At 40.0% G+C, this 13,230-nt stretch overlaps 1 protein-coding gene across 2 annotated transcripts in view; it reads left to right on the top strand.

Annotated features, from left to right (window-relative positions):
- Positions 1-12,200, top strand: part of LOC126072029 (zinc finger protein 883-like) — a 43,884-nt gene extending 31,684 nt beyond the window's left edge. Inside the window, exons 3-5 of one of the 2 annotated variants that reach the window (XR_007516449.1) lie at positions 3,650-6,051; positions 9,323-9,422; positions 12,009-12,200. Coding sequence is in view for 1 of the 2 variants with exons in the window: in XM_049876619.1 (XP_049732576.1) it covers positions 4,279-4,405; positions 5,901-6,051; positions 6,422-8,168 (2,025 nt within the window). In the remaining variant the exon portion in view is untranslated. Of the gene's footprint in view, positions 1-3,649; positions 6,052-6,421; positions 8,646-9,322; positions 9,423-12,008 lie in introns of those variants that run through there. The other variant, XM_049876619.1, reaches the window with a different exon arrangement.
- The last annotated feature ends 1,030 nt before the right edge of the window (positions 12,201-13,230 follow it).

Raw genomic sequence — 13,230 nt, 5'->3', positions numbered from 1 at the left:
GTATTGTGTGATTGTCCACCATTTTGTCATCTGATGTGATTTTCCTGTGTGTTGTAAACCCTGCCTCTATGATGTTAATGAAGGGGGGATAGGCAGCAGTTATGTTAATGAGACAGGACTCAATCTATAAGATTGGATTGTGTCTTGAGTCAATTTCTTTTGGGATGTAAAAGGGAAGTGAGCAGAGAGACAAGGGGACCTCATGCCACCAAGAAAGGAGTGCAGGGAGCAGAGCGTGTCCTTTGGCCCCAGGATTCCTGCATGGAGAATCTCCTAGTCCAGGGGAAGATTGGTGAGAAGGACCTGCCTCCAGAGCTGACCCAGAGAGAAAGCCTTCCTTTGGGGCCCTGAATTTGGACTTGTAGCCTTCCGTCGTCTAGCCTAACCTACCAGGCTGTGGGAAAATAAATTTCTCTTTGTTAAAGCCATCCACTTGTGGTATTTCTGTTATAGCAACACTAGATAACTATGACAAATGCTATTTTAATTTCAAATTGTAATTGTTTTTTATTTGTGTATATAGGAAAGCAATTGACTTGTGTATTTATCTTTTTTTCTGCAACTTTGTTATCAGTGATTATTAGTTTTAGGAGGTTTTTTGTTTATTCTTTGGGATTTTATACACAGACAATCATATCATCTGTGAGGAAAGTTTTATTTTCTCTTTGCTAGTCTATATATACCTTTTCTTTCTTTTTCTTGTCATGATGCATTACCTAGGACTTCTAGTACAACACTGAACCAGAGTGACGAGCAGGGACATTGTTGGTTTGTTGCTGAGCTTAACAGCAAAAGATCTAGTTTCTAACTTAGAATTATAATGTTGGCTGTAGGTTTTTGTAGATTTCTTTATCAACTTGAGGACATTCCTTTCCCAGTTTGCTGGAAATTTTTATCATGAATCAGTGTTGGATTTTGTCCAGTGCTTTTTCTCCGTATATTGATAGATTCATATAATTTTTTTCTTTAGCCTGTTGATGTAGTGGATTACATTAATGGATTTTTCTAATATTGACTTAGCCTTGCATACCTGGAATACCTCCCACTTGGTCATAGTGTATAATTTGCATTATACATTGTTGGAGTCAATTTTCTAATATCGTTGGGGAGGTTTGCATCTATGATCATGAGAGATATTTGTCTATGTTTTTTCTTTCTTGTGATGTCTTTGTCTAGTTTTGGCATTTTGGTCTTGCTGGTCTCATAAAATTGGCTTGAAAGTATTCCCTTTACTTTTATTTTCTGTAAGAGATAGGGAATGGATATGGTTTCTTCTTTAAATGTTTGGTAAGGTAGAATTCAACGCTGAAACCATCTCTACCCAGTACTTACTGTTTGGTGAGGTTTTTGCTTATTAATTATTTAGCACATATAGGCACTTTCAGATTATCTATTTCTGCTTGTGTAGGTTTTGGTAGATTGTTTTCCAAGGAATTAGTCCATTTCATTTAGGTTATGAAGTTTGTAAGGAGGCCTGGTGGTGCAGTGGTTAAGCACCCAGCTGCTAACTGAAAGGTTGACAGTGATCTGCTTCTGTAAAGATTACAGCCAAGAAAACCTTATGGGGCATTTCTGCCCCATCACATGGGGTTGTTGTAATCACAGAATATATTGTTGCCATTATCATTTTGAACAAATTGTTTAACTGTTAGACCAGTTAAGAATAAGTAAGATAAAAGATTTTATTTTACCTTCATTTATTCATTCTCTAGTGCTCTGTCTTTTCTCATGTGAGTTTCTTATACATAGCATTTTTTTTCTTTCTGTAGAACTTTTTTTTTTTTATAATTGCCAATTCATAAAACATTTTACCTATTCAACATTTTACGGGTGTACAATTTAGTGATACCATGTTGTACAACCATCATTCATAATTGCCAGATTTCCCATTCTGTTACATTGTTTTTTCTTTCTCTAGCCTTCCTTTTGGAGTCTGACACTTTCCATCTGTTTGCTTATGTTACCCATCTGTTGCTGCATGTTATATACTTTATGTATTAGAGCCCCTAGCATGTTAATTATTGTTGTTTTGAATTTCTGATTTGATTGTTTCAAAATCTCTGCAATATCTTAGTCTGTTTCTGATGCTTGCTTTTTCACTTCAAGCTGTGTTTTTTGTCTTTAGGATGCCTTGTAATTTTTATTTGAAACCAGAGATGTTTCTGTTTTGTTCATTCTGTGTCTGTTTTGCCCAAATGAAATAGGCTGTATGTCAGTATTACCTAAATCAATTTTAATAAGTGAAGATGCCAGAGGTAAAGGCCTGAAGGGAGGCAATGTTTCTTGGGACACAGGTCTTTGCCAGGAGTAGGAGTTAAATTGAGTAGGATGTTTCCTTTACCTCCTCTCCCTAGCACCCAGCAGGGCTCTGGATCATTCATGGTTTTGTTGGAGAATAACAGCAAAACTATATTCACATGAACAGAACTGTAATTGTCAGGAATTTAGGCTTCAAAGGCGAATTGTCCTGCATTGTAATCCTGGCTCGGCAAGTTTTCAGTCGTGCAACGTTGAGCGTGTGATTAATTAGTTATCTTTAACTTTCCTCAAGTATGATCTGTTTGAAGTGTATTTGCTTAAGAGAATCATTATGAGCAATAAATGAACTAGAGGGTCATACTTTTTGCAAAACCTTCCATGTATGGTAGTTGCTTAATAAATGGAACATTTTATTATTGATATAGTAATAAATGTTAGGGGTTTTGATGGTTTTAAAATATGCAACCTGGCCTACTGCAGTGGAGGAGACTTTTGCATTTTGGCTGTGACATCATTATACCAGGATGTATTGGAGATGATCTAGGCAGCTCACTTCACCCTGTGTCCTGACAAGAGGAACCTTCCTATTGTACAGCTGCTCTGTTGTTCAATCCACTTTTAGCATCAAAAGTGTAGTGTAGCAGCTTTTTCTCTCCTCACTACATGAGGAAATCAATGGATCTATGCTTTTTCACAGAGGCCAGTCCTACAGCTTAGGGAATGCCAATGGTCAGAGTTTGAGTAGTCTTGCCCCTGTGCTTTTCAGGGGCTGCAAATGTGAGAAAACGTTGGAGTGCAGCCTATAGAAGGCTGGTATGTAAATCTCTGTTTTCTGGAATTCACAGAGAATTTAACAGCTAATTTAACAGCTAATCCCTCTGTACTTCCATTAACTTATTTACAAAATGATTTTTTTTTTTTTGGTGTGTGTAGAAAAAATACATTCAACAAAACATTTGATAATTCAACAGTAATTTGGTAACGTTGATTACATTCATCATGTTGCCCACCTGTTAATAAATGGGAATCTTAACCTCTTTCATGGTCAGCAAAACACAAGGGCATGCTTTCTGGGTCTTGCAGAGATATGGCTCTTTTTCATCTTATAACATTAAAGTGTGTTTGTATGGGTGTTTAGATGTATGTTTGCTGAGAGGAGTGTTCATTAATAATTGGTATATAGTAACATTGAATCTCAAATTATGGAATTATAGGGAGATCTTGATTCTCATCTTTCATGTCTCTCAACTGAGCCCTAGTTAACTTTTCAGTTCCCTTGATGAGCCCATGAAAGGGGGGAGAGGATAACAGTGCAACTACTGAATTATTGAAAAACAGGTGACAGATATGTAAAAATTAATAATTCTCAAAAATAATATTCTACTTTCAGTAGGTGCCCTGTTACATCCTGATCACATGGAATTCTTCAAGAAAATACGAGCATCTTGGGGCCTTAGTTACCAGTTTGTTGGTGTGGGCACCTGCACCTCCCATGACTGGCAAGAGCCAAAAGGAAAAGCTGCAAGTTCTACAGTGTTTCCCACTTGTTAATATCTCATCCTGCTTTCACCCTGTAGCTCATGGTTTTTGAGAGTTCTGGTGGATCTTGTGGAAAGAGATGAAAAAAAAAAGATTTTATACAAGGAATTGATCTGAATGTTCATACAAAACTTTAATTTGTAGAGCATTTCTCTAATTTCTGCTGTGTGCTGTGAGTGTTCTAGTCGATAAAGATAGAAATGATAAGACTAAAATTGGTCACAAAGCATAGAGAGATACCGGAGTGTTAGAAGTATTGTTAAATCTATGACACAGGGTGCAATCAGTCAGGAAGTGAATTTAGACAGTGACAGAATAAGGCTGATGTCTAAACCCTAGAGTAGAGCTTGGTGCAACGCAGAACCTTGTGTCAGATCCCTATGAATTCTCAGTTTCCCAAGACTGTCAGCCTTATCCATCCTTTTGCACATATTGGAGTACATGGTATCTTGCTGAAGCAGAATATGTGGGGTGTTTTAGGGCTCAGTAGTTGTTGAGGATGTGGCTGTGGAGTTTACCCAGGAAGAGTGGACTTTGCTGGATCTTGCTCAGAGGAAACTGTACAAAGACGTGATGATAGAAACCTTCAGAAACCTGGCCTCAGTAGGTAAGTATGGTATCGTTTTTTAAATTTATTGTTTAGTGAGCATATATATCAAACTTGTCAACCTTGATCCTGCATTTGGGCTGCAGAGTGGGAATGCATTGTTAAACAAGACAGGCATAGTCATTTGATCTGTGGATCTTAAATGTCCTAGCTTTCCCTGAACATAAGCCTCTATATATTAAACAGGCTTTTTATTTTCTTGGCAAAAGCTTTGAGGCTCTTTAAATGTTTTAAGTGTATGAATTGACTTCAGGCATTACTTTAGGGCATAGAGAGCAGACATATGGTTTGGGACCTTAGAAAGAGTTTCACTGTGTTTGTTACAATTTAGACATGATTATTTTGCTGCAAATAAATTCACACCTGCCCATTTCCGGAGACTCTGCAGGTCAAAGTATGGGCTCAGTATAGGGAAATGTTCGTTGGTGGTCACTGTCTTAACCTCATGATTTGCGTTTCTTTGTGGTTGCCATGTCACCTATATTCATTCGTTCTCCTAGAAATGAGGAACATCTGAGGGTGGATATAGGGCATCTAGAACCACTATGTGGGGGAACACCAGGAAGGCAAGAATTGTTTGAAGTACCAGCCCTGCATGGAGTGAATTAGATTTGAATAAATAAGCTAGCAGAAGTCTCTTTTTGGTTGAGGAGACTGAACTTCACAGGCCTGAGCTTACTTTTCCTACTTCCCTTAATCCTTTTATGCCTGTGTTTGTGGAGAAAGATCTTGCCCTTTTCCTTTTCCATGCATATTGAGCATTTCCACATTACATGTGCAATGTGTCCAATGTCTTTGTACTTTACTTTCTTAATTGCACCCTATTTATGTCACTGTCACCAGGGCTTCGAAGTGGTTCTTCCTAGTTCAGTTATGGCTGAGGAAGTGAAACTGGAACAGACTCAAATTTTTTAAATTTCAGTGAACCAGGGTGATAAGCAGAACAGGAAAAATTATGGGTCGAAGCCTTGGTAGAAACTTAATCTCCTTCTTAGAAAACAGGGGCAGCATATGTGTTGCATGGCAACCAAATCCCTTTGGATTTTGAGCAGAGTCAGAAACCATGGTGTTTGTCTCAAAGATGGTGGCCGAGGACACTGCTTTCAATGTATGTCACTCTCTGTGGTTGTGCCGGTAATCCAGTCTCCCACATCAGGCTCATTATACCTGTTCCAAGTCTCCCATTCTAGGGTTTGGACCTGTAATTTTCACTGTTTCAGTTATCATCCCAGTTTACTGAAATTTTAAAAATTTGAGTCTTTTCTGGTTTTGCTTTCACGGCTGTGACTGAACCAGTTGGAAACAGTTTGCAACTTTGCTGTCACTCTCAATCTTCATGGAAATGTTTCCTAGAAAATTGCTTTTAGACCGTTTCCAAAAACCTGAAACAGCCAAATGTGTTATTCTTTCTTTGCTCACAGTTGCTTTTTTCCTGCTAATAATTTCTTTCCTTTTTGTTTCATGTTGTGGACCTCAACTTCAATCACTGGGTCAGTTTCTCAAGATCTCAATGATGGAAAAAAGTTATCCAATAAATATCTAATAGTGGAATTCATGAAGAATGACACCTGGTTCTCCATGTTAAGAGATATCTGCAAATTGCATGGCATTGAAGATCAGCATAAAAATCAGGGGAGACATACGAGGTAAGTGTCATTCACATGAGACAGAGCAGTGCCTCATGAGAAAATCTTAAAATGTCATGGCATTAAAATTATATATATATATCTAACTAGTTCTAAAATTTTATGTTCACAGAATTTTTGCAATGTATTATTTTCATAAATGTGAGTTAGATATTGAATATTTGAAATATATTTCACTTGTGCACAATTATCAGAAAGCCTCCTGATTTGGAAACACTGTGACAATAATGAATGGTAGCCTCTCTGCCAGATTATTTAACCTGTGAAATATGAGACAACTTAGGGCAACAACCATAAACATTCATTGTTTTTGGTAATAGTGAAATGGGAACAAACATAATTCTAACAGCATACTGCCTATTTTTAACAGAAGGCATATTGTAAAGAACCTCTTTGAAAATAATGAAGAAAATCAAGGTGGAAAAACCTTCAGATGGATTCCAAATCTTGCTGTGTTCAAAAGAACTCCTACTATTGTAAATTCTTCTGAATGCCAAGAGTGTGGAAAATCCTTTATCGATCACTCATCATTTAAGTATCATACCAGATCTCACTCTGGTTACAATACTTACCAATATAAGAAATGTAAAGAAGCCTGCAGTTGTCCCTCTGACCCAAGTATTCCAGTAAGAACTCTTACTGAAGAGAAACCCTGTGGATGTAACAAATGTGGGGAAGATTTCTGTAGTTTCTCATCCTTTCAGACACATGAGAGAGCTTGTAAGCATGAATGTAAAGAACATTGGAAAACCTATCCCTCATCACTCCTTTTACGTAAAAAATTTCACAGCAGAGATAAGCCTTATGAATGTAAACAATGTGGAAAAGCCTTCAGTCGTTCCTCATCCCCCACTATACATATAGGACCTCACAGTGGAGAAAGGCCTTATGAGTGTAAGCACTGTGGAAAAGTCTTTGGTAATTCCTCAGCCCTTGCCACACATCTAAGAACTCACAGTGGAGAGAGGCCTTATGAATGTAAGGAATGTGGGAAAGCCTTTATTTGTTCTTCACACCTCACTTCACATATAAAATCTCACAATGGAGAGAGGCCTTACAAATGTAAGGAATGTGGGAAAGTCTTCAGTTTTTCTTCATCCCTCACTCAACATAGAAGAACTCATAGTGGAGAGAGGCCGTATGAGTGTAAGGAATGTGGGAAAGCCTTCAGTCAGTCCGCAACACTTACTTCACATATTAGAGTTCACACTGGAGAGAAACCTTATGAATGTAAGGAATGTGGGAAAGCTTTTAGTCAGTCCTCAGCACTCAATTCACATAAAAGAGTTCACACTGGAGAGAAGCCTTACAAATGTAAGGAATGTGGAAAGGTCTTCACTTTTTCCTCATCCCTCACTGAACATATAAGAACTCATAGTGGAGAAAGGCCTTATGAATGTAAGGAATGTGGGAAAACCTTTAGTCAGTCCTCCCACCTCACTATCCATGTAAGAACTCATAATGGAGAGAGACCTTATCCATGTAAGGAATGTAGGAAAGCCTTTAGTGATTACTCATCCCTTACTAGACATATAAGAACTCACAGTGGAGAGAGGCCTTACGAATGTAAGGAATGTGAGAAAGCCTTTAGTTGTTCCTCATCCCTCACTAAACATATAAGAACTCACAGTGGGGAGAGGCCTTATGAATGTAAGGAATGTGGGAAAGCCTTTAGTCGTTCCTCACACCTCACTTCACATAAAAAAACTCACAGTGGGGAGAAGCCTTATGAATGTAAGGAATGTGGGAAAGCCTTTAGTGATTACTCATCCCTAACTAAACATAGAAGAACTCATAGTGGAGAGAAGCCTTATGAATGTAAGGAATGTGGGAAAGCCTTTAGACAGTCCGCAACCCTCACTTCACATGTAAGAGTTCACACTGGAGAGAAGCCTTATGAATGTAAGGAATGTGGGAAAGCCTTCAGTCAGTCCTCAGCCCTCACTTCACATAAAAGAGTTCACACTGGAGAGAAACCTTATGAATGCAAGGAATGTGGAAAAGTCTTCAGTTGTTCCTCATCCCTCACTAAACATATAAGAGCTCACAGGAACCTTATGAATGTAAGATATGTCGGAAAGTCTTCAGTTGTTCCTCATCCCTCACTTTACACATAAGAACTCACAGTGGATGGAGGCCTTATTAATTTAAGGAATGTTAGAGAACCTTTTTTTACTCCTCAGTCCTTTACTGCAGTGCAAAGAGACAAGAATATAAGGAATGTGGGAAAACTGTTATTCCTACCTCTATATCTCACAGAACACAAGGCATAGTGGAGAGAAACCTTCTGAAAGTAAGGAATGTGGAACGGTATTTAGTTATTCCTTCTCTATAGATGAGAATTATGTTTCCTTAAACAACGTTCAAGTTTCCATATTTTTTTCTGTGCATAAGTCAGTATGTACTCATTGTGGAAAATTTAAATAAAAAGTATGTGGAAAAGCAAAAATTATTTAGACTCTCATTACTATTGATCTTTTGTGTACTTCCTTTCGGCCTTCCTTGTGTTTGGATCACAGGAGAAGCAATCATAGTATAATGATATGAGTTTGTAAAACATTTACATATTAATGTACATTTTATAAATGCCAACAGAGTAGATTGTAGAGACAGTCCATCCTAGAACATTAACAGGGATTTTCCCCTGAAAGTGAGATTATGATTGATTTCTCATTTTTCTTCCTCCCAATTTTCAATTTTTTAATGTTCATTATTCATTTCTTATGAAAAATTTTACTATATTTTTAAACTTAAAAACAATTTACTTTTGGAACCTGAGTTCACAAATGCATGAAGTCTCATAAGTTGTAAAATGAAAATACAGAATGGTACCATTCTTCCCTCCAAAATGCTGCCCTTTTTTAGTCAATTCTTCACCTGGCCATGAATCCCTGGAAACTGCCCTGTACATTCCATGCACTGTGTAGCTTTTTGATTCTGACTCCTTTCATATAGCATAATGCATTTGAAAGTCATCCAAGTTAATGGATGTATTGATAGCTTGTTTCTTTTAGTTGCTGTGTAGTATTCCATTGTGTGGTGATATCATAGTTTATGTATTTTCCAATTGAAGGACATTGGCATTTACAGTATTATGAATAAAGCTGATATAAACATTCCTGAACAGATTTTATGTGAACTTACAGTTTTCATTTTTCTTGCATATATCCCTGGAAGTAGGATTGTTGTCATAGGATAGGTATATGTTTAACTGTATAAGAAACTGCCAATCCGTTTTTAAAGGGGCTGTGCCATTTTGTATTCCCACCAGCAATCCATAATTCCAGTTATGTTGCAGTCTGGACAGGCCGATTTCTGATGCAGTCTCGTAGTACTTTTGTTTGGCACTGACGTCAAGGGGGAATGTTCAGGTGGGTAGCTTTCCTAGTTTGTCAGTACTGCAATAACAAATAGCACAAGTGTGTGGCTTTTACAAACAAATTTATTTTCTTATAGTTTCAGAGGCTAGCGGTCAGCGTTTAGGGTGTGAGCTCTAGGGGAAGGGTCTCTGCTCTGGGGGAAGGTCCTTGTCTCTTTTCATCTTCTGTACCTCAGTTCTTTGGCATTCTTCACATGGCGTGGAATCTACCTTCCCCCATCTGTGTTTTCTTCTGTGCCTAATCTCCTCCTTGTGTATCTCTGAAATGGTTGTTTTAAGACACACCATACATTGGTATGGCCTCATTAATACAACAAAACCCCGTTCCCAGTGGGATAACATCTACGTGTATAGGGGTTAGGATTTACAACACGTATTTTGGGGGAACACAGTTCAATCCATTGCAGTGGCTCATTTGACAGGAACATCCCCATATTTGCTGAGGAGACATAGTATCCCATAGCAATCTCGATTAGACAGGCCTGTGTGTATGGGACTTTGGGCTATCCTGTCACTGCTAGCCTGGTCTGAACCCAGGGCCTAACCAAGTCCTGCAGAAGGATACCAGTGTTTCTACTTGGGTCTCAGCTGTAGGAAGTGTCCCTTGTTCCTTGTCACCACAGTTCCTGAGGTCTCGGCTATTATTCTGTTTTTGGTGTGGCAACCAAAAGTGGATGTCGACGTCTGAATTAGCAGGTCAGCTTTTGGGCAGCCATCTTAATTGCTCACTGCCTCCACTTCTGTGTCTGAAGTAAGTGTGATTGCTGGATTGTATGATAAACCTATGTTTAACTTCTAAGAAAATGCCCGAGTTTTCCAATGTGGTTGTACCATCTTATATTCTCACCAGCAATGAATGAGAATTTCTATTGGTTCACTTCCTTGCCAGTATTTCATGTTGTCAATATTTTGAATGTTAGCCATTCTAATAAGCTTAAAGTAGCAACTGTTAATATTCAGTTCCCTAATGACATATGACACTGAGCATCTTTTCATATAATCATGTTTTGGTGAAGTATATCTTCAGATCTATTTTGTAAATGGGTTGTTTGCTTTTTTAAATTGTTGAATTTGTAGATTTCTTTGTATACTTTGGATACAAGTCCGTTGTCAAATATATGTTAAAGACTTTATAGTATGTTTTAATATCTAGTGTGGCTATTACCCTCTTCTATTTTTCTCCCCAGTGATTTTCTGGCTATTTTTCCTTTTTTTTTTTGTAATATGAATTTATTATGGACTTGTCCAATTCCACGAAAAAAAGTTGTAGATATTTTTATTGGGATTGCATTAAATTTTTAAACTAACTTAGGGAGACTTAACATCATTGTGGTATTGAGAGTCCCAGTCCAATAATTGGGGAAGACAGATACCATGTGAAGATGGTCTGCAAGCCAAAGAATGACAGGTATCATCGGCAAACACCAGAAACTAGGATAGAGGCTCACAAAAGGAGTTGATGTGGCCAAGACCCTGAGTTTGACTTTGGGCCTAAGAAATTGTGAGAAAATAAATTTCTGTTCTGGTAACTAATTCTTGCCTTCCACTGGTTCAGTTCCTGGCCAGTGGACCTCATATGCAGTCACTATCTCTCGTTGGTGGTTCATGTGTTGCTGTGATGCTGACTAGGTTTTTGTGGAGCTTTCAGACTAGGATGGACTAGGTAGGAAGGCGTGATGATCTACTTCTGAAATGTCACATCTGTTAAAAACCCTGTGGAGCCCAGTTCTGCTATGCACATGGAGCCATCAGGAGTCAGAATTGACTTGATTGCCACTGATTTGTTTTTTGGTTGTTTAGGATGGTTATGGAGTTTTGTCAGAGGCAATTTTCATCAACTATGTATGTAAGCAAATGAGTTATTTCCTTGAATCTGTTAATACATATGATATTAATGGATTTACTAATGAACTGGTATAAATCCTATTTGGTCACGGTATGAATTTGGCCAGTATGCTGGATTCTGTTCACTAAAGTTTTGTTTACTATTTGGCTATTGATACTTATAAGTGATACAGGTCTGTAATGGGGTTAGTTTGGTATTTGGGCTTTTTTTTTTTTTTTTTTTAGTTTATTGTTTTATCAGGTTTTGGTGTCAGTATCACAGGGTGGTGAAGAATGATGAGATTCCAGATGTAAGGTGTTTTACCTCAAGAATGTGTGTTGTGGGGGTGGAGCTCCACCCCTACCCTCCCCTGCCTTAGCAAGCCCCAGCTTCACAGACCTTCTCCAAGCAGGAACCCAGAGCTGAACCCAGCACCTCGTTGTGTTATGTGGTGATGGTGTACCCACAGCCGGTGCCACCACCCCTCAGGAGACACTCAATATTCTGGTCTCTCTGCTGGGGTGGTTTCAGAAGGAAATAAATGTGTTGAAATAAGCCTTAGCTTTTGAGTCATGTGTCTAAGGAAGGAAAAATGCTCTTGTAGCTAAATACAGTGCAGATACCTCTCGAAAGAGGGTCCTGAGGTGTGATGCAGGCCTCACTCCTGTGGTGAACGGGCAACACTTGCTCCCAGGAGAGCAGTGAAAAGGGGTGTTGGCTCTTCTCTCTCACTTCCACCCTCGTGACCTTTAGGGCATTTCCCAGCAGCGGTAGCTTGGCTTCGGGAGGCTTCGGGAATGGAGAAATCTGTCAGCACCCAGCCTGGGGGGCCATCTGACATCCAGATCCAAGGCAACACACTCTCTCTTCCGTGGGCCTGGCAGACGTTGGAGTGATGAAGTCTGACAGAAATGCTGCTCCTGGCCTTCAACCTTCTCCCTGGACACCTGCAGTTTCCAGTCTTTCACCTGCCATCTCTCCTCTGAGCCCAGAAGTGAGTCTTTTGATTTCTCTGGGGCAGCTTCACGTGGATGTCTAAAAGGAACACCTCTTCTTCTTCCTAGATTGTTCCTCCTCCCCATCCCGCTGCCACCCTTCTGCCTGTGACATTTTCTGGGTTTGTTCTTGCCTCCTACCCCACGTCCCCCGTCCCACCTGGAACAAAGCCTCATCCCTTCAGTCCACCCCCTTATCTCCACCCCCACTGCCAGCACTACGGTCTGAGCCCGATGACCCTGTCTGGGCCAGCACACCAGCCTGCTTGTCACCTGGCACTCCCTGTCATCCTCCCCATGCAGTGAGCCCAACCTTCCCTAAACACACATACGACTGCCATGGCCCTGTCTACCCCCTCACAGCCCCAACTGCCTCATAGCCACCTTCAGCTCCTGGGCACCTTTGAAACTTCCCCAGCCTACTCCTCCCCACCTTTCCAGGCTCGCACTGAGGCCCAGAGGAATAGGGGCCTTCCATATGCCCAGCCTGAATTGAGAAACAAACCCTAGGCAGGCGAGGGAGCCTCTGGGGTGCTGCTCTGAGGCTGTGCACTGACTGAGCTTGCTCTTCCCACTCCAGCTCGCTGGGGCCTGGACTTGCCACAGCTGCGTCACCCGCGCCTTGAAGAACCAAGTTTCAGAAAGCAGGGAGCCCTCATGAGTAGGCAGAAAGTGCAGAGGGTCCTCACCTGTGCAGGTGCATACAGGAAGGAACAGTAACTGAGCACATGGGCATCCACATGTGCTGGGGGAGGGGTGCAACCACTTTGGGAAATAGTCTGGCAGTTTCTTATAAAGTTAAAGGTGAACCTGCCCGTTGACCTGGTGATTTCACTCCTCAGTATTTACACAAGAGAAATGAAAACATGTCCTCAAAATGACGTGTGCACGAATGTTCAGAGCAGCTTCATTGATGATCAATAACCCAGATGTCCGTCACCTGATGAATGGATGAATGTAGTGTGGTGTACCCACACCAT

The sequence above is a fragment of the Elephas maximus genome, chromosome 3 (genome assembly GCF_024166365.1).
Source record: "Elephas maximus indicus isolate mEleMax1 chromosome 3, mEleMax1 primary haplotype, whole genome shotgun sequence".
In the NCBI taxonomy this organism is placed as follows: domain Eukaryota; kingdom Metazoa; phylum Chordata; class Mammalia; order Proboscidea; family Elephantidae; genus Elephas; species Elephas maximus.
This window is presented reverse-complemented; position numbering and strand designations above follow the sequence as displayed.